This window comes from Cyprinus carpio, chromosome A18, assembly GCF_018340385.1.
Source record: "Cyprinus carpio isolate SPL01 chromosome A18, ASM1834038v1, whole genome shotgun sequence".
Lineage (NCBI taxonomy): Eukaryota > Metazoa > Chordata > Actinopteri > Cypriniformes > Cyprinidae > Cyprinus > Cyprinus carpio.
Window position 1 is genome coordinate 11,386,838 of NC_056589.1, and position 20,777 is coordinate 11,407,614.

General features: G+C 35.0%; 1 protein-coding gene across 1 annotated transcript in view; it reads left to right on the forward strand.

Moving 5' to 3' along the window:
- The window catches only part of LOC109071306 (ELKS/Rab6-interacting/CAST family member 1-like), a 24,841-nt gene continuing 4,064 nt past the window's right edge, over positions 1 to 20,777 (forward strand). The window contains exons 1-13 of the mRNA XM_042775796.1: positions 1 to 197; positions 1,394 to 1,676; positions 3,819 to 3,934; positions 4,026 to 4,152; positions 5,374 to 5,562; positions 7,284 to 7,412; positions 13,404 to 13,555; positions 14,463 to 14,577; positions 16,775 to 16,908; positions 17,889 to 17,936; positions 19,598 to 19,707; positions 19,861 to 20,029; positions 20,598 to 20,702. Of these exons, the coding sequence (XP_042631730.1) occupies positions 69 to 197; positions 1,394 to 1,676; positions 3,819 to 3,934; positions 4,026 to 4,152; positions 5,374 to 5,562; positions 7,284 to 7,412; positions 13,404 to 13,555; positions 14,463 to 14,577; positions 16,775 to 16,908; positions 17,889 to 17,936; positions 19,598 to 19,707; positions 19,861 to 20,029; positions 20,598 to 20,702 (1,806 nt within the window). The 5' untranslated portion in view covers positions 1 to 68. The remainder of the gene's footprint in view (positions 198 to 1,393; positions 1,677 to 3,818; positions 3,935 to 4,025; positions 4,153 to 5,373; positions 5,563 to 7,283; positions 7,413 to 13,403; positions 13,556 to 14,462; positions 14,578 to 16,774; positions 16,909 to 17,888; positions 17,937 to 19,597; positions 19,708 to 19,860; positions 20,030 to 20,597; positions 20,703 to 20,777) is intronic.

The following is a 20,777-nucleotide window of genomic DNA, read 5'->3' on the forward strand; positions in this document are numbered from 1 at the left end:
GCATAAATGTTCATCATCATTAATAGAAGCTTTGCTTGTCTCAGGCTCCTGGCTCCCCGCAGGTGGACATGGGCAGCGATATGAGATTCGCTGAGGTCACTGAGCAGCTAACACAGATGGAGGAACTTGTGGCCCATTTAAAAGAGTTGATCAGGGAAAAGGATGCGGCACTCAGCAGTAAAGATAACCAAGTCATGGTAATTTGTAGTTTACAAATATGCTCAAATGGTAAATGACATGATGCTTTTTTAATTTAGTTTATTAAAAATACATTAAAATGCTATTCAAACATACAGTTACTTTATTACATCACTTTTATGATAAACATGTATTTAATTTCTCCTTAAAAAAAAAAAAGAAGAAGTAATTATCAGTTTTTGGGGTTGGACCTTTCTTGTTTCTCTTCCCAAATTCTCAAACACATTTGTTTGCAAATTAAATATTTCTGGTCATGCAGTACATTCATACAGATAGTCTTTAAATTAAATTATAAAACTGTGTGTACTTGTTAAGGTAAGGCACATCAAGTTTATTTTCACTGCACGCCATCATAATGTTGTGATTGTGCAGAACATTAAATTCACTTTTCCGATCTTTTACTACGGTTCTCAGTTGCTTTGGAATATGGGGAGAAGTCATTAGACTAGAAAGAGAGGCTTTGTCCTGCTCAGTGCATAGCAGGATATATCACAAGATATTTATCTTTGGGAGTAAATGCATTTAAACTTGGCTTATTCCAAACTTTTGTGTAATCTCTATTTCTTTCCGTGTTCTTGGACTTTTATTGTTTAACTTATATTGCACTTTTACAAGTCTGCCTTCTGGATGCTAACAGTATTGCTCATTGTGCTTTGTACAGGGATCAGATGTCATGTGACTCATGATGTGGTACTGATTTTTTTCTTATTAAGCTCATAAAAACAACACCATTTACAATGCAGCTTTACACTAGACCATTGATTTGCACAGACTGAACAAATGTTATTATTACAAAGAAAATTATCGTCATACTATTTTTTTCTTATTAAGCTGTTTCACACAACATATTTTTATTATTTATAATTTATTTTTATTATTTATTTATTATAAGGTGAGAAAACAAAAACAACATTGGAACAAAAGGGAACAGACAAAAAAGGGGAAGTATTAATGAAAATAATGAAATATATACTCCATAATACATTGATGTATAATGAAAAAATCATAACTGAATTTACATTAATGATCTTCAAAAATTTCCATTTCCTTGGTTCTTATTATAGTATGTAGCTTCCTCTGTGATTAGTGTCTGTATGTTTGTGCACACATAAGAAAATAGTTATATAGTCAGTCCCTGATGCTTACAGTTCTCAGAGTTGATTTGTAATGTGAGTTGTGTGTGTTTGTTTGGTAGGAGCTGACAGAACAAATGCAGCACTTGCGGGGTGAGAGAGAAAACTTTCAGTCAAAGATGGAGGCAGAACGTCACATTACTCGGGCTCGGATCAAGGATCTGATGGAGAAACATGAGGCAGAGCTGCTCAGGGCTGCTGATAAACACGAGTCTGAGTTGGCAGAGAAGGAGCAGGCCTTACGCAGACAGCTTGAGACTCTCCAGCGCTCTATATCACAGCCCACAGATGCATCAGCAAACCTATCCACCTGCATTACAGCTCAGAGAGTCACAGAGTTGCAAGGTAGACAATCATGTCACATGTTTAGAGAATGTTGTCTGCAGTTTTCCTTTCTCAAATGAACTCAGTGTTGGTTAAGCACCTGTCACAGTAACATACATTTTTAAATTTTGTCTAAAGATCTATAAACTTTTTCTTAATGGATCACTGCAATACGCAGTGTCTAATGTCTCTATTAAGGGATGGGCATGAGTACTTCAAAAATGCCACATTGTGCCCAGTATATTGTACAAATTAATTTAATTTAATTAACAGTTTCATGTAGCTTTAATCTCTTATATAGCATTAAATCTGTATCATTTATATTCCCATAAAGTTTATTCATGATTTTATCAAACATTATGTTCAAAAAAGGTCCAACTTTATATTCTGTGCCTTAGAATTTTGTGTATTTAATAATATAATGAGTTGTTAGGTACAATGTTAGGTTAGGGGCAAGTGTGGTGGTATGGCTAGGTTTAAGGGGTAGAGAGAGTGTCAACAGTGTAATTATAGACGTAACTTAATTCTTTATTATACACGTAATTACAGAATGGTATTTTCAAATATAAGTGCAAAAAACATGTTTGTAGACAATAAGCAAATTGTATCAAATAATTAGTTTAAATGTAAGTACATAGTAGTTAGGGACACTTAATACATATTTTATTGAGTGGTTGATATTGATTACAAAATTCTGTTGCGTGATATGCACGTTTTTACATGGTTAATTGAACTCAAGATGGCAAGCCTGTCCCAGTTAAGCAGGGCATACAATATACAGGATTGGAGACTAGGGTGGTCTTGAGCTCTTGCATACGTTACGAGTCTGTTAACCTGATAATAGTGTCAAAGCATTTGGTAAACGGCACGACTGTATGCATTTGTGTGTGTGTGTGTTAGTGTATGCACATGCTGTTGCTAGTATCCTATGTGACGTGGTTGTGTATGATTTGGAAATTGGGGAGACTATGCGTTGCTCTGGCTGACTACTAAAATATTTTCAACATTTGTCAAAAATTATTGGGAAGTTGAGAGGTGCTTGTAAGGTACTTGGCTTGGGTCATAATATCTCTCACACAATGCGAGCTGTGAACCATTAACAATTGACAATTTCTCCCAGCGGGGGAACACAAGCTGTACCCCAGGCATAAGTCTGTGAAGAAAATGGTTTCAAAGCATTATGGCTTGAAGGGTTTAGTGTTCCTCTGTGGGTAAACTGAACTTGTTTCATGAATTGTACACTTTTTTGAACACATTGTGTCCAAACATGGAGTTGAAAACAATCCTGAAAAGGTTTGTGCCCTCAAAATGTTGCCCAGACCATCTGAAGGAACTTTAATCCCTTCTAGTATTTTCTGGCTATTACCATAGTTTTGTAAAGGACTAAAGCCTTCAAACGTTCTTACTCTACAACCAAGAAAGTCTTTTTCCAAATCATGGTCTCCTGCCTACCTATGCCATAAGGTATTAATGAATGAATGAATGCCTTTTATTGTCATTATACACACGTACAATGAAATTAGAATATCTTCCCTTCAGCTAATTTACAAATATCACATATTACACATACAACAAGACATTAAAGAGAATTGCACTAAGGCTTACATTCATCATAAGAAAATAAAGAGTTATATTGCACAAAAAGAGTTGTCTTGCATTCAAAGTGGGGGGAAAAAGTGTATTATACTAAGACTGATATTTAGATTGAAGAATATATATGAGGTTTGTATATTATCTTAAACAGTTCTCAACTCTGGCTCTTGAGGTTCTCTTTCCAGCCTCTACATGGGCAGTTACTTTTCTTACTTTATTTCGTGAGCCCATTCTATTTTTAGTTTTCAGACATTCAAAGCTTGAAGATATTTGTATGTTTCAACAAACACAATTTTTTTTAATTTGCGCTACATTGTGTTGTGGATCATCTCTTTGATCATGGCATGCTTTGTAGATCCTAGTTCTATTGTAAATCTTTTAAGCACTACATATGTCATGTTTTTCAGATGTAACAGACACCTTCTCCTAATGTACCACGTGATATCAGGAGGGTGTTTATTATTTTCTGTTAAAGATATTCTGTATCCTGTCATTGCATTTTTTTTAACCCTGTGTCCTTCCTTCTCAGTGGTTTTGTTTTAATATTTCTGTCTGTTTTGTCCAATTCAGCCCAAGTGAAGCTGAAAGAAGCAGAGGCCAGTAAAGCAGAAGCAAAGTTCTTAAAAATGAAGGCATGGTCCAAATCCCGAATCAGGCAGCTCGAGGAGGAACTCAAAAAAGTTCAGGTAAGAATGTTTTTATTTATTTTTTTTTTTACATTTGCACCGATGAATATCCAGCGAAATTAAATTAACTGCTTTCTGTTTTTGACTTCAGTCTGGATCATGTCTCGATATGTCCCCTGATGTCACGTCCCTAAATAGTCGCATTACTGAATTGCAAGAGGAGAGGGAGGAAATACTCAGCAAACTGGAGCTGTATGAAGATATGAAGGCAAAAAATGGTATGAAGTGGAGCCAGTTAGTTTAAAATGTAATTTATTTGCATTAGGGATTGCAATTTTAGATATTTTGTCTATTCAAGCACTCGACAGATGCAGTAATTGATGTATGTAGATGATATTTCTCAATATTTGCTCTTAAAAACCCAACACAATTAAAATATATTGCTAAAAAGAAAACACTAACTTGATTAAGGTTAAGGTAAAATTGGTTTATTTTACCATGCGAAGATGCATGGGTTTATTTTATTATGCAAAAATATATATTTTTATATATATTATTATTTAATTATTTGGCCAAAAAAAAAAAAATACTTATTATGGAAAATTAGTTTATTTTACTATTCAAAAAAGCATAGAAAAACTAACATAACATAGTGTTGGTTGTCCCTTGTTTTTGATTACAGGAGTCTTTCTTTAGAGCAGTGCTCAATAAGTTATGCACATTACTTAATATATTTATTTATTGTATGACACAGTATGTCATGTTTTATTGCAGTATTACTGATGAAACAATTGAGCACATACATTAGTTTTACACTCCAAGCACATCTATGGAAAAAGCTTACAAAATCCTTAATAATAAAATGTTTGAATAAAGGGTAAAGATGTCCATTTTCCTGGGCCAGACAATATTTTTGGCCACTACTGTATTCGAGCAGGGATGTTGTAATTGATCAACAATTGAAAATACCAGGTATAATATAATAATTTTCATATTTTTTTTTAAACTGTTGGCCAGATGGACATATTTATCTTTTTTTTTTAGCATCTCCTATATTCATTCATTTTTAGACCCTGTTACAAAAAGTGCAAAAATCTTAATGGCCAACTGAAAGAAATGCTCAGAAATTGTGTCTCTCTGCCCTTTTGCCAAATAATTTTCCAAATGTGGCTGGCTTGACTACAGTTACACGTTATACCAGTTCTACGGTAGTATTGCAACGCCCAATTTTCAAAACACCGGGTAGTACAGTGACTCACAGTAACTTTAAATTGAAGATACCAAAACAACAAGGTTTTTTTTTACGAATGAGGGCATGTATACAAGGGATTTCTTTAATAGTGTCTTAATCATCACCTTTACCTAAGATTTTATACTTTAGCTTTGCTTTCTAGCAAAACACGGCAATGGAGATGCGGTTGCAACTGAGTATGCAGGCACTTGTGCCCATCCCTGAATTGAATGTTGTCTTATGTTAGATTTTCTTGAGACATTAATAGATGAACTACAGAAGCAGCTTAAGGAATATGAGGAACAGCAGAGGAAGATGCAGGCCGACCTGGAGCAGGTGACCAAGAGAGCAGCATCACAGGCAATGATATATTTATTTGTTTTGCTTTGGTTCAAACTTTGGTTAAACCGCTGTAACAGACATCCATTTGTGTCTTGTTGCTTTTATTTATATAGCAGTAAATAACATTTATCTCCTTGGGTCTCTTCTCGGAAAAGCATTTTTTAAATTATTCACTCATATATTTTTATTGTTTACTCATATATACACTGCATTCCAAATTATTATGCAAGTGACATATCAATAGGATTTCAGTACAAAAAAAAGAGTCAGATTTTTGTTTGTGTTGTTTTTCACATCTTTTTAGATAAGTGATATCAATCTCAGACAGGTTTGGTCAATAGTTTGTCAGGTCTTCTTAGGTAAATGGAAACCCTACTTAAAGAGGATGTTCCACGTTACTAAGCAAGTCACAGTTCTCATGAAAAGTATGAAACCATGCAATGTCTTGCAAAAGGCATCAAAACAAATAATATTTTTTCGCAAAAAATTGTTTGTTTTAATGCCTTTTGCAAGACACTGCCTTGTTTCATACTTTTCGTCTTCAGAAAGATCTTTCTTCCTCACCATATTTCATGAGAACTGTGACTTGCATGTGTGTGTGTGTGAGAGACAGAGAGATCTATATATATATATATATATATATATATATATATAATATATATATATATATATATATTATAATATATATATACACACACACTCATACATGCATACATACAGTGCCACTTGAAAGTTTGTGAACCCCTTGCAGAATCTGTGAAAATGTGAGTAATTTTAACAAAACAACAAAAAAAAAAAAACAATCAACAATCATTTAATTATTACATTTACTAATGTCCTGAGTAAGATATTTTACATAAAATATGTTTACATTTAGTCCACAAGACAAAAAATGCTGAAATTATTAAAATAAAATAAAAATTACTAATACTGTGTGTCGTTACCTGGATGATCCATAACTGTTTTTTGTTTTGTGATGGTTGTTCATAAGTCCCTTGTTTGAGGACAACTGAGGGATTCAAACACAACTATTAAAAAAGGTTCAAACATTCAGTGATGCTCCAGAAGGAAATACAATGCATTAAGAGCCGGGGGGTGAAAACTTTTCCAATTTGAAAATCAAGGTAAATTATACTTAATTTGTTTTCCGGGAAACATGCAAATGTCTTCTGTTGCTTCCGAAGAGCAGTACTAAATGAAAAAAAAAAAAAATATTTCTACAAAATAAGAAAAATTTGGACATCTACATCCTGTTCAAAAGTTTTCACCCCCTGGCTCTTAATGCATAGTGTTTTCTTCTGGAGCATCATTGAATGTTTGAACCTTTTTTAATAGTTGTGTTTGAGTCCTACAATTGTCCTCCGTGTGAAAAGATAGATCTCAAAATCATACAGTCACTGCTGGAAAGGGTTCAAATGTGCAAAAGATGCTGGAAAATTGAAGATTCCACAGGACATGGTGGATTTTTCTGAAGAACAGTGCTCAGTTTAAAGAACTAACAAAAAAACAGTCGAACAATCATCATCCAGTCATGGATAATCCACCACACACAGTATTAAGGACCAAAGGGTTTACAAACTTTTGAATTAATTTTTAATAATTTTCAGCAAATGTTTTTGTCTTGTGGACTAAATGTAAACATATTTTATGTAAAATAAGGGTTAAATAAATAATAACACATTTTTGTATGTCTCTCTTATTAAAATTATTAGCAGGCAAGGGGTTCACAAACTTTCAAGTGACTGTGTGTATATATACATATATATATATATATATATATATATATAGCATATATATATATATGTTATATGTTTCTGATAACAGGTGAGTGTTCAGGGATGATGTTCAGAGTGGAGTGGCAAGAAATGATAACCATGGTGACTGAGGCAGAAAGGGTTCAAGATCAGGGTCACGAGAAGAACGTCATGGCCTTCAGAATGAGCCATATCGAGGAGGAGAGAGAGGGTGAGGATGCTATAATGCTATATAAATGTATAGATTCTTCCTAAAAGTAGCAACAGCTGTTTGGTAGACAAAGCATATCAACTGTGACTTAAATAGAAGTGCATGTCTATACAGTCCAGTGTTGCAGGGTATACTGGTGCTAGCTATGTTAATATTATGGTACTTAAACCATAAAGTGTTATCTTAAAGTGTGCTGGATTAGAGGTTGTTCACTAGAGTTGGCTTCATGATTCGTTTTGATTACAATTCATGGGGTATTGATTCGATTACAATGTGATTTTTGATGTATCACGATACGGCTTGTCATCCATTTTTTAAATAAATACATACTAGGTGTAAAGTTACTTTAAATATCTATTTACACAATACAATTAAATTTGAAATTTAAGATTAATTCAATTTAAGATTTGAATCAAACAAGTATTTTAATGTGAGTTCATTTAACCACTCACATGCAGCCATGCACAGCTGTATAGCCCTGAGTGCTTTTTATAGTGTACACATACAAAGCATACACAAGCATTTGAAAGCAGCCGTCTGTTTGCAGGGTTCAACACTGATGCTTGTCACCTCGTTCAAGTTTTAAATGGATGTGTACATAGCAGTGGTGGACAGTAACAAAGTATTTTTACCTTGAGTATTTTTATTTTGAGAAAATTTTACTTTTACTTCACTACATTCCAAAGCATAATATCGTACTTTTTACTGCACTACATTTCTTAAAAACATGTCATTCCTCGTTATTTTAAATTAAACTAGAGAAATCACAACCCGATACTAGATAACATAGAAGTGATCAGATCAAATCAACACTCAACAAAAAAATCAATTCAATTCACGTGTTTTACGTGTTTTGATAGTGTATGTCTAGCTCCCCTCCCCCAGGTATTTTGAGCAGGATTATAAAAAATATATAATAAAAAATTAAATATAAAAGTATATGTGTTAAAATGACGAAATAAAAATTCATCGATCAGTACTTTTTAATACTCAAGTACACTAAAAATCAAATACTTTTGTACTTTTACTTGAGTCAATTGAAAAGGAGTGCTTGATTTGTATACTTCGTCCACCACTGGTACATGGAACAACATTTAAAAACAGTGAACATGAAATACAAGAATACATTCTACCTGGACAGCCCCTTATTGCTTGTTATAAATGAGCCAGACTTTGAGCACCTCAGTGGCCATGATTTCATATACATTTTACGCATGCCCATGAGTTCACATAGCCTTCATTTTACTGTGTTTTCTCTAGTTGTCCTTTTTTGGCTCTCTTTATTACCTTGGATACATTAAATGTGCTTATTCTTTATTTTTTCTTAGGTTATGTTGTCCTTGCTATGAATTGTGAAGGAGGTTAATCACTTTTGAAAAAAAAACATACTGAGATATTTGGGTTTCTTATGCTCGTTTCACACTGGATGTGTAAGTAAAGTTGAAGCAACACATATGCAGAGCGGAAGCAGCACTGCCATGCCTTTTCAGTGCACAGTGTGGATGCCCTAATCTGTTAACATGGGTGCTGGAAAAATATGTGCCACTTATGCCTCTAGTGTGAAATGAGCCTTACTTTCAAAATGTTTGGTTTGTTTTTTGATTACATTTGTTTTGTAACACTTCTCTCCCACCTATTGGCCCTGAGACCCTCCTCCTCCCCATCTCCACCTCTGCTCCTGCTCTGCATGATGGGTGCAGCCACTGAGAACAGTTTCCCATCAGTTTTGTGCATGCAGGTTTCATCGCCTCCATCGTTTGCTCCCATCTGTGCTGCCAGTAGTTTTCTGGAACTCTTCATCCTCTCCTAAGGAAACTCTGGCAGCACAGACGAGGCTGACTCATGGAGTCCTGTCCTTCATCTGTCGCTTTATCCTCCTTTTCCTGCTTTTTCACCTTTTCTTCCAAATCACTGGCCAAGTCTCTGCTATTAAACAGACCTTTATCAATTGTCTAGGTGGTGTTTTATTTTTTTTATTTTTTTTTTAATTATTTATTTTTTTATGTCCAGCATTATCACTCATACGAATTGTAAAGTTCACATTTTCACCCACTAAAATTCTGTAATCATTTACTCACCCTCATGTCATTCTGAACCTATATGACTTTCATTGTACCGTGGAACGTAAAACATAACATAAAAAGTGGGGACCAATGTTGTTTTCTTTATTTTTTCTTTATTTTATAGTAAGAATAAAATATTGGAATTTTTTTTTGTCTAGACCAATTTTTCTTTAAATTTTGGATTTACTTTTTTTGTGTGTCCTCTGTCTGCACAGGTGAAAGTGGGGACCAATGTTGTTTTATATACAGGTTTCTCTTTAGCATATTGTGAAAAAGTTCATTATTTTTTTGATTTTTTCATTATTTTATTTTACACCAACTGAAATATTTTCAGGTCTTTTATTGTTTTTGATGATTTGTGCTCATGTTCCTCTTTCATCCAAACCAATAAAAGAAAAGTATTTTTAATACAAAAAAGTCAACCTTCAAATAATTATGTTGGTTTACTTGGTCGGGAAAAAAATGACCTGGTTCTCAATCCTGTGGCACTGCTTTTTTTTCGATAGCGGCCTTAAGCTCATCCAGAGTGTTGGGTCCCCAAACTTTCTCTTCAAAATCCCACAGATTCTCTATGGGTTCAGGTCAGGTTGGCTAATACCATTCATAATTCAAGTGGTTTTTAACTGGAGCAGGTGCCAGGTCGTGCTGAAAAACGAAATCTTCAACTTGGCATTGTCAGCATGAAGTGCTCCAAAATCTCTATATGCATTGATAATTTTTGACTTTACTTTTTGGACTTCAGGCATTTTGGCATTTTTTCGTAATTCTTCCTCCAGACTCTGGCACCTTGAGAGACTTGAAAATTTGCAATTAAAATTTGGAACTAAGCATTACCAGTGGTAACAGGCTTCTGCCGCCTATCCTGGTTCAAAAAGCCCATATTTATAATTCACTCCATATCAGTGTATTCTCAAGGCATTCGGTCCTAATTATTCCCCATGACCTCTTCTCATTGTGCAGCGTTTTTTTGCCACACTGACATTATAAAAAACCTTATAATTCTGTTGTTTCGTCTCATAAATGTCAATCATTCTGGACAGCAGTTTTTAATGTTGCGGTTTTGAGTAATGAACCAGGCTGGGAGTTTTTTAAAAGCCTTCTTTTGTGTTTAGTTATAGGTTTTAAGAGTATGATATGCTATTTATTACACCACAAGCTGTATGCCAAAATCATGTTGCTGAAATATTTCCACTTAAAATAAAATATTATTCGTAATTTTAAGGCTAGGATTTGAGAGGCCTGAAGCAATTAAAATAAAATATTATGGTAGTAATTATAAGTCTCATATCTTGGGTAACCATATGTATTTTAAGATCTCAAGGCAAAATAACTTAATAACAATAACATCAGTTTTAATTACTATTTTACTGTATGATTTATTACACACAATGAACATGTTGCATCCACTTAAATTAATAGTTACAAATACAAAGTCTTACACAGTCATGAAAACATCCAAAAGGTCTTAAGTAACTTTACTTTACTTAAAGTCAAGTCACCTTTAAATATATTTATTTATACGTGGTCTTTGTCTGCTTTAGGTAAAGTAACTTTACTTTACTTAAAGTCAAGTCACCTTTATTTATATAGCGCTTTAAACAAAAAAGATTGCGTCAAAGCAACTGAAAAACATTAATTAGGAAAACAGTGTGTCAATAATGCAAAATGACAGTTAAAGGCAGTTCATCATTGAATTCAGTGATGTCATCATGCAGCTCAGTTCAGTTTAAATAGTATCTGTGCAATAATTTGCAATCAAGTCAACGATATCCCTCTAAATGAAGTGTCCCCAACTAAGCAAGCCAGAGGCGACAGCGGCCAAGGAACCAAAACTCCATCGGTGACAGAATGGAGAAAAAACCTTGGGAGAAACCAGGCTCAGTCGGGGGGCCAGTTCTCCTCTAAAGCAGACAAAGACCACACATAAATAATAATAACAATAATTTTCCTCAAACCAAAAAAAATCAGATATTAGATCAGATAAATGTGTACACATTTGCTTTGAACTATATTTATTGTAATATCAGTATGGTTATTTTGATGGTTCCCCAACAGACATTCTACTTACTATAAGCAACTTTGCAAGTACGTCAACTTATTCTACAAACTCTAACCTTAACTTAAGTCTACTAATAGTCCAAATGAGAGTTAGTTGGCATGTAATTGCAAAGTTGCCTATAGTGAATAGACCAGGGGTCTCTATCCCTGCTCCTGGAGAGCTACTGTCCTGCAGATTTCAGTTCCAACCCCAATCAAACACACCTGAACCAGCTAATCAAGGTGTTTAGGGCTACTTGTCAATTAAATGCAGGTGTATTGGAGCAGGGTTGGAACTGAAGTCTGCAGGAAGGTAGCTCTCCAGGAGAAGGGTTGGAGATCCCTGCAATAGACTAAGGAGACCATTAAAATAAAATGTAATGTAATATCAGAAAAAAAAAAAAAAAAAAAATTATTTGTATTACAACTGATCTTAAACTAGCTCACAGTAAAATTAACCTCACAGGAAACACTCATAAACAATTAACCACTAAGATTAATTGTAAGATACTGTGCAGATCTTAAATAAACAATGTCACGATATGAGATAATCCATTATAAATTAAATACATTTAATACAGTATTAATTGTGTGTTATAAATAATCATACTCTTAAACATTATAACCACAAATGCGTAAGTATTACAATGTATTAAAATTGTTATGATTACTTATGAGATAATACAACATTTTTTTTTATAAACAAACATTTTTAACTTTTTATAATGCATTATGCAGTTATTAAAATGCCTTAAGAATACCCTTATAATGTATTATAGATAAGGGATTCATAGAAACCGTTGCCCATATTATTAGTGTTTCAGTTTGAGAAGGTTTCTCACAAAACTATGTCCTGAAAACTTTTTTCCAAGGTAAATTTAGGAGTCTTTTCCTGAAGGAGACTTGGAGATTCCAAATGTACATCTGATATAAAGCTTCTTGAAAATGACTGTGTTCACTATACGCAAATGTCTCAAACGGCCTCCAAATTCACTAGATCTCAATCCAGTAGAGCACTTTTGGTATGTGGTGGATCTGGAGATTTGCATCATGGATGTACTACATCATGCTATCATTTCAATATGGACCAAAGTCTCTGAGGAATGTTTCCAGCACCTTGCTGACTCCATTCCATGAAAAATTAAGGCAGTTCTGAAGACAAAAAGGGGGTACTAACCAACCCGGTACTAGCATGGTGTACCTAGTAGTGGCCTGTGAGTTGTTTTTGTAGCTTGGCAGCACCTTAACCACATCGGTGGTTTTTTTCATTTTCTGTTTCATGGTAAAAAAAAAAACAGAATGGAGTCGATTGTGCTTGTGAAGATGTTGAAGTATATAATGCATTTGAGCAGTGACGATAATGAAGAGCCTATAATGAAGTCTCACTCTAAATTAAGGATAATGATGGAAGTGATCACTTTCCTTTCTCACCTTATTGTTGTTGTTGTTACAAGTGTGATCACCCAGTGATGATACCATTGTCAAGACCGATTTCTTACTTAATCATTATTATAGTCATATACGTCTTTGTTCAGGGATGAATATTGATGTCCCACTTTCGCTTCCATGCTATAGTTGATTGAAAGACACTTCAGGTGGTATTACCCACTTATTGCTGAGACCAAGGTGAATCATCAGTTTCTTAATTCACAAAAAAAAAAATTTTGGCTTATATATGGCTTGCGTATTTTAGTCTTCTGGTCCACAGTCATGCTGTTGTTTTGGCAGCCGAATTTGCAGTGTGTGCACTGCTTACTGCTCCTTTCTGTCCCTTTTCCTCTCTCTAATCTGCACTAGCATTGCCTGGCTGTCTCTCCTCAACCTTGATTTTGTTCTCTGCCCTCCATTGCCCTAAACATATTTGATCCATTCACTTTGTCTTGTGGCACAAAACTGATTGAGGATGACTGGTTGTTTCCTGGCTGCTCCGATCCAGCATTAGCCAATCGGCAACAGGAAGTGGAGGAGGAGTTGGCCCAGGCCCGTGGACTCTGCCCACAGAAAAGCAGAAAGCCCAAATATTTCACCCCACACAGCCTACAGGTATGAACTAAAGACTCTAGGTAAAATGCATACAGATGAGTGACAAATTAAAGGAACAATCTCTTAGGAAGGTGTTAGGTCACCATGTGTGTTTTGATAATGGTGGTATGTAATATGCAAGTTCAGAGGCTCCTTTTAACTGGCTTAAGATATGGTGACTGTGAAGGCTATAGCATATGTTTCACATAATTTTCATGCTCATCAAACAGTTCCTGTTGTTCCCTGTGAAGGAGGAGGCATTATTACACACACACACACACACACACAGCACAACAAGCCATTTTACTTTAATTTGTCACCAAACTGTATTTAGTCTCTTTACCTTTTTCCTGTGTTGCAAAGTTGAATTAAAAGAATAGTTTAGTCAGAAATGAAAATCATAATCATTTACTCGCCCTCATATCATTTCAGACTATGACTTTTTTCCTTCAAACACAAAGTAAATGTTTTAATCTTTATTCCATGTTCAGTAATATTAGCATATAATGATAAGGTTCTGAAAAGTTAATTTAAAAACAATAAAAGTGGTTAATATTATTAATAAATATGTTTTGAAGCCATATGATTTAAGTCAGTCACTGAAACTCTTTGCCCTCAGTCAACAGTCTGAGATCTCACTAATGCAAGCATTACATTCAAACATGGTGTGTGAAGATGCACCGTTTAAGGGCTGTCAGTGTAGTCAAAGGCTATTACTTTTCACATGTTTTGTGACTGATCTTGAATTTGAAGTTTGAATATGTGGAAAAATGCAAGAAGGCCATGCAGGTTTGGAAGGAGATGAGGGTGAGTAATTTTTTCTTACTTCCATTCGTGTAGAAGTAATTATTTGTACTTTTTTTTTCTTGAGAAGTGATGTATTGTTATAATAATAATAATAATGCATGTTTTTTTTTTCTTTCTACAGGAGGACTTGGAGTATCATAATAGACAAGACCTAATTGGCCATACTGATTGCGATGTTTTTGTGAATGGAGAGAATATGGGTGGATGGTGGCCCCAGCACAGTGCTGCAGTTACAGGTGTGAAAGCCACTAGACACTGTCCATGTCCTAAATGTTTTCTGTGTGCAGTTTTTGATCTTGTTATTTTGGTCACACTTCACCAGAAGTGTGTGAGTCTGATGATCTCCCATCTTTTTTTATCTATGTGCACCAACTAAGAATGGTTGTCCAAGTGGATCCTATTAAGAAATGTGTAAATTAGGAAGGATTTATCATCTGACTTATCTGAAGGATTTTATGAGATTCTAGCCAACTTGGAAAGCCTCTTACTGTTCTGTATAAACAGAAAGAAGACACATAATAAAATAATTGTAATAACAGATACACAAGAATAGCTACTAAATAGTACTGAAATACTAAGTCAGGGTTAAAGTGGATAATAGAATAAAGTTCATAGGATGAAAAATGATTTTATCTAAATAAGTGGTTCTCAACCTTTTTGATTCAAAGGGCCAAAATTGTTTTTATATTTCCTCTGGTATTTTTGCTGTAATTATAATTATAACAACTCTGCTTACTATCAAACTTCTTTATTAATAGAATCAATTCACCGGGAAAGCAATAACTCATTAATGTATACCTTGAATGCAATGTAAGTCAATTTGGATAAAAGCATCTGCCAAATGCATAGATGTAAATGTCAATAGTAAATTATCACCTGGAGGTCCATAGGAATCTTAGGCCACCCTGGCCTGAACCTTAGGGGTAAGAGTCAAGATGGATGATGGGCAGTTAGTTCATGAGAAACCCTTTTTTCGGCCAACGAGAAGTCCTCTCCTTTCTATGCCTTGTATTCAATTAAATTCAATTCAAGTTTATTTGTATAGCGCTTTTTACGATACAAATCATTGCAAAGCAACTTTACAGAAAATTAAGTTTCTACAATATACACACAACCTCTCAGTTTGGTGACTGTCAGTTTCATGTGCATATGGCAGAAATGTTTGGAAAAAATCAATAAAAGACGTAAACAAACAGATGATTAACACTATTAACAGCAATTATGCAATCAAACTTACAGCAAAATGTGGTAGTTCTGTATGTTGTCTCTGGGTTAGCATCATCTGAGGTCCTCTGAGGGGTTGGCATCATCTCTTCTCAGTGTTCTGGATCCAGACTAGAGCTTGTGTAAATCCTAGTTACCTAGGGATGTAAATCCCGTGGCAAAACAGAGAAACAAATAGAGACATAATTAGCATAGCGACTGTTCCAGCCAAGTAAAATTAATTAGTTTAACCCAAGCTAAAGAATAATAATGCGCATTTGACCAGATATAACTGCAGTCCAAAATTATGAAATGCATTATTTGAATGCTTGGCCAAAGAGTGTGTTTTTTTAATCTAGATTTAAACAGAGGAAGTGTGTCTGAACCCCAAACATTATCAGGAAGGCTGTTCCAGAGCTTGGGAGCCAAATGCGCAAAAGCTCTACCTCCTTTAGTGGACTTTGCTATCCTAGGTACTACCAAAAGTCCAGCGTTTTGCGACCTTAGGGAGTGTGATGGATTGTAGCGTGGTAGAAGACTAGTTAGGTACGCAGGAGCTAAACCATTAAGGGCCTAATAAGTAAGTAATAATATTTTGTAACTGATACGGAACTTAATAGATAGTCAGTGCAGAGACTGTAGTATTGGGGTAATATGATCATATTTTCTTGACCTGGTAAGGACTCTAGCCGCTGTATTTTGGACTACCTGTAGCTTATTTATTGAAGATGCAGGACAACCACCTAGCAGTGCATTACAATAGTCCAGTCTAGAGGTCATGAATGCATGAAACTAGCTTTTCTGCATCAGAAACAGGTAACATGTTTCGTAGCTTGGCAATGTTTCTAAGATGGACGAATGCTGTTTTTGTAACATGGGAAATATGATTTTCAAAAGACAAGTTTGCACTTGTACAATGGTCTTCCTTTTTGTCTTCTAAAAGGTGTCTGTCTGTCATCCTAGCAGCTTTATCTGATGGCACTGGGTATTTGTTTGTGTTATTTCACCACAATTCATGTAATCAAACCTTTCTCCACTGCTGCACACAGAAAGGTGGGACCACCATAAAACTGGCCCTGGAATGCCCTCAAATATGCTGTTATTACACATTTAAGATTAACACAGAAATTAGGTCTGTTGTTGAGGAGCTCGAATTAGAGAGAAACCAACTAGGAAAATTGATAAATTGCATAAATTATAATATATGCCATTTTTCCCCCACTTGTTTAGATGGCTTGAGGTCTGTTGTTGAGGAGCTCGAATTAGAGAGAAACCAACTGCAGGAACAGATTTTGGTCCTTGAGAAACAGTGCCAAGATCTAGAGGACCGTCTGCAACTTCAGGCTCGCATTGAATTACTACAGGTACACAGAAATTCGTTTGGACTGTACATATAAAGGTGCTATCAGTGTCAACCTCTGCAGTTACACTGCCTGCCAACAGACCCTTCCCTAAGCCTGCTCCCTCAGTTCCTGCAGCTGTCAGTCACTAAATTATTGGATTGCCTCAGGAATCATTAAATAAAGTGGAAATGAATCAGGCCTAGTCACTTTATTTACCTTCCTATAATCTGTACAGAACCAATTCGTCTCATCCTTTTTTTGCCCCTCAAAACAATCTATTATCCAACAAATGAGTCAACATTTTTTTTTGACATTATATAGATAATTTTGAGCCACTGGAACCTCTCCTGTAACTAACCATAACCATTTCTGAAAAATACAGACAGTGAAAGAATGAAAAAACCTAGGTGTGAATAATTTTCTTTAAAAGTACAGCTATGAAGTAGTTCCAGATCTGTTGACTGTATTAAAGTTCCATATCACTTGGCCATTTCATTACTGTATTTCAATGGCCATTCAAAGATACTGACCAACCAAGCAAATACAACAATTTCCATAATTTCCCTGCTAAAAACTGCATATCTATGGTTCAAGCCTCTTTTTCTAGATCTAAAACATTATTTTTTTTTTGAATGGGCAATGAAGGCTTGGAATTGGATGCATAAGAAAGTAGTTGTATTATCAAGAACATTTTAAGGACAAAAACTGGAGGGAAAAGAAGGTAAACATAGACTTACAAAATCATACAAGTTAATAGATTGACAGCAAGAGTATGATTTGTCACTAATATTTCTAATGTGTGTGGGCTTATCGAACGGTCAGTTTCAACTGTTTCTAAAGAAAATAAATACTGAATGATGCAATTCCATTTTTCTTTAATTGTTGGGGAAAAACAACTGTTTTTGACAGTTTGAATCTTGTTGAATTTCACTATGAGTGTTGGATAGCCAGTTAGTTACCTGTATATTGAGTGAACTATATGCAACACTCCTCTAACGCAGGCGACGTTTGGTATAGATGAAGGTGGTCAAGCATTGTCCGCATCTCAGGTTTGTTTGTGTTTGTGTAAGCTTCCAAAAGCACAAAACTCATCTTTGTACTGTACTTATCACTGTTTGTACTGTTTTAACACTGTCCTCCTCATACTACATATAAGAGTGCAGTTCTCACACAGGGTGTGTCAGCGATGGTTTTTAATAGTTTGAGTTAAGCTAGGGCTGCATAAGTAATCAAAAAATATAATTGTGAATATGGTAGGGGTGTGACAGATCCAACTGACATATCTACACTACACATTCTCATACACCAGTAGTGGTATGTAAGATATTTTATGTTCACCTTTGAATACAATATATAATACAATTACCTGCTGTTAACATGACAATCCATAAACAAAATAAATAACTAAAAAATCATTCAAGTCCTGCCACCTCAAAAACACTAAATACCTATCTAAACAATCAGGCTAGTGCTGCTTCCTCAAGAACAGTTATCATTCTCACATGTTTTAAGTCTTGTCAGTTTAAATATTAAAGGCCCGGTTTCACAGACAGGGCTTAGGTTAAGTCAGGATTAGGCCATAGTTCAGTTAGGAGATTTAAGTAGTTTTTAGAAATATGCTTTATATAAAAACATTACTGGTGTGCGTCTTGAGACAAAACAATGAATCTGACATATTTTAAGATCAGTCAGTGCAAGTTTCTTTCAGTTAAAACAGCCCAGACTTGCACTTTAGTCTGGGACGCCTTGTCTCCCTGTATTGCCAGAGATGCACATATTTGATATATTTATAATAGGGCTGTCAAAAGATTAAAATTTCTAATCAAAATTAATCACACCCCTTTTCTGTGATTAATTGCGGATTAATCGCACACTTCATGAAATTAAGCATAGACCATTTATCTTGTTTACTCAACTAATGTTTATTTTGTCATTATTTCCCTATAGCCAGCAAAGTCTGTATTTTCTGCAAGCTTTTTGCAGTCAAGATAAATTTAGATGTCTTTTAACAAAAAAAAAGTACACAGTTAGAAACTCCAAAGCTGGACACCAAAGAACCATAATGGCTCAGGATAAACATGATAAATTATGCCGCACAAACGTCTTCTGAATAACTTGACAGTTTATCATATCTGCAGTGTCCCCTATTGACCAGTGTTCTATTGACTGATGTGTAGCAGTGTTGTTTTACGAAGTAAATGAGATGTAATATGGAGAATATAATTTAACAAAACTAATAAGGATAATGATGCTTAATAATAATAATAATAAAAAAGGGTTTTTATAAAAGTTTTCTGAACTCTATTTTTCATTTGGTTCACCTCTTGGACCATGTTACATTTTCCATAAGTTTCACCCCTTTAAACAGGAAAAAAGAACTGGGCCTTTTTTCATTTGGTTCACCTCTTGGACCATGTTACAGGTTCTCTAAGTTTGGTTCTTTTAAAGAGGACTCAAGTGTGAAAACACCCGTACTTGTACTTATGCATAAAACAACAACAAACTAGTTTCCAGCTTGTTTCAGATGTGTATTTATTGCGATTACAGTATTCGAGGGCAATAATCAGAAATTCTGATTTTTGTCATCATGCAGCCCTAGTTTAAGCACACATTTATCTATAATCACATGACACGCAGTTGGGCTGTGTGGTGGGTTTTCGCTATTTTTGCTTGAATTGTTGTTATGATCTGCTATCTTCCTATCCATCAGAATGAATCTGAGCGCCTGCAGGCACAGGCTGCCAGCCTTCGCAGTCAGCAGATTAGAGACACAGAAAAGCATCAGCTGCTCATTGCCAGCCTGAACAAACAACTCAAAGGGTAATTATTTAAAATTAGGTCCTGGCGCCTAATTGCACAAACATTCCAACTCAGATTCTTGTCTGTTTTGTGGCCACGGTAATCTCATTTATAAATTAATGCTGTGTTTAATAGCCAGAAAAGTTTTCTTTTTTATCATATCTGTTGACTCAGACTGAGCAGCACACAGGAGTGTCTGGAGTCCTCACTCATGGAAAAGGAGCACACGCTTGCCAGAACCTCTGTGAAACTGGAATATATTGACAGTCTGAGAGAGGCTTTAGAGACAAAAGAAAAACAAAACCAAGAAACAACTGAAAAACTGCTTCAAACTGAACACAATGTGGGTAAATATGAGATGTAATATTGAGAATATATTTAACAAGACGACACATTTACAGGTGCATCTCAATAAATAAAAAAGCCCAAGAAAACACAATATAATTATGTAATAATAATCAAATTATGAAACTAATAAGACAAACAATGCTCTAAAACATGAGCGCAAGACTTCACAACATTACTTTGCAGTAATGTCCTCATTATAATTTTATGTAGCCTATATGACAGACTTGCCCTGCACATGTTGCACTTCACTGTATTTTCCTTTTGCATAATGCATTATTTGGCTTTAACATATCGGCCAAATTTTCTTATCGATTTGATATGGATATAGACACAGATAAATAACACAACACCTCCCTTCATTCAAAATCATAGAGAGAGAGAGAGAGAGAGAGAGAAAGAACACGAGAGCTTTCTGCATTCAAAATCCATTTTAGTATTTTTAAACACAGTTTAGTCCAGACCCAAGCATCAAGAACAGTGTCACATATTGGAGACAATATAAAATACAGTATATGTGAGTTATTAAATCACATCTGAGTAATTGAGACTACCTTGATGTGCAGCTGGCTGATGTTACAAAGACATGCAGCAACTTTGAGAAGGAAAACTCTGAGATGAAAGCAACTGTTGCAGAACTGACCCTCAAACTCAGTGTGCTGAAAGACAAGGTAACATCTTAGACATGATTGTTCACTGGCTACCATGTTGCATTTTCTTTTTCTTTCCGATTTGTACAAGTTTGA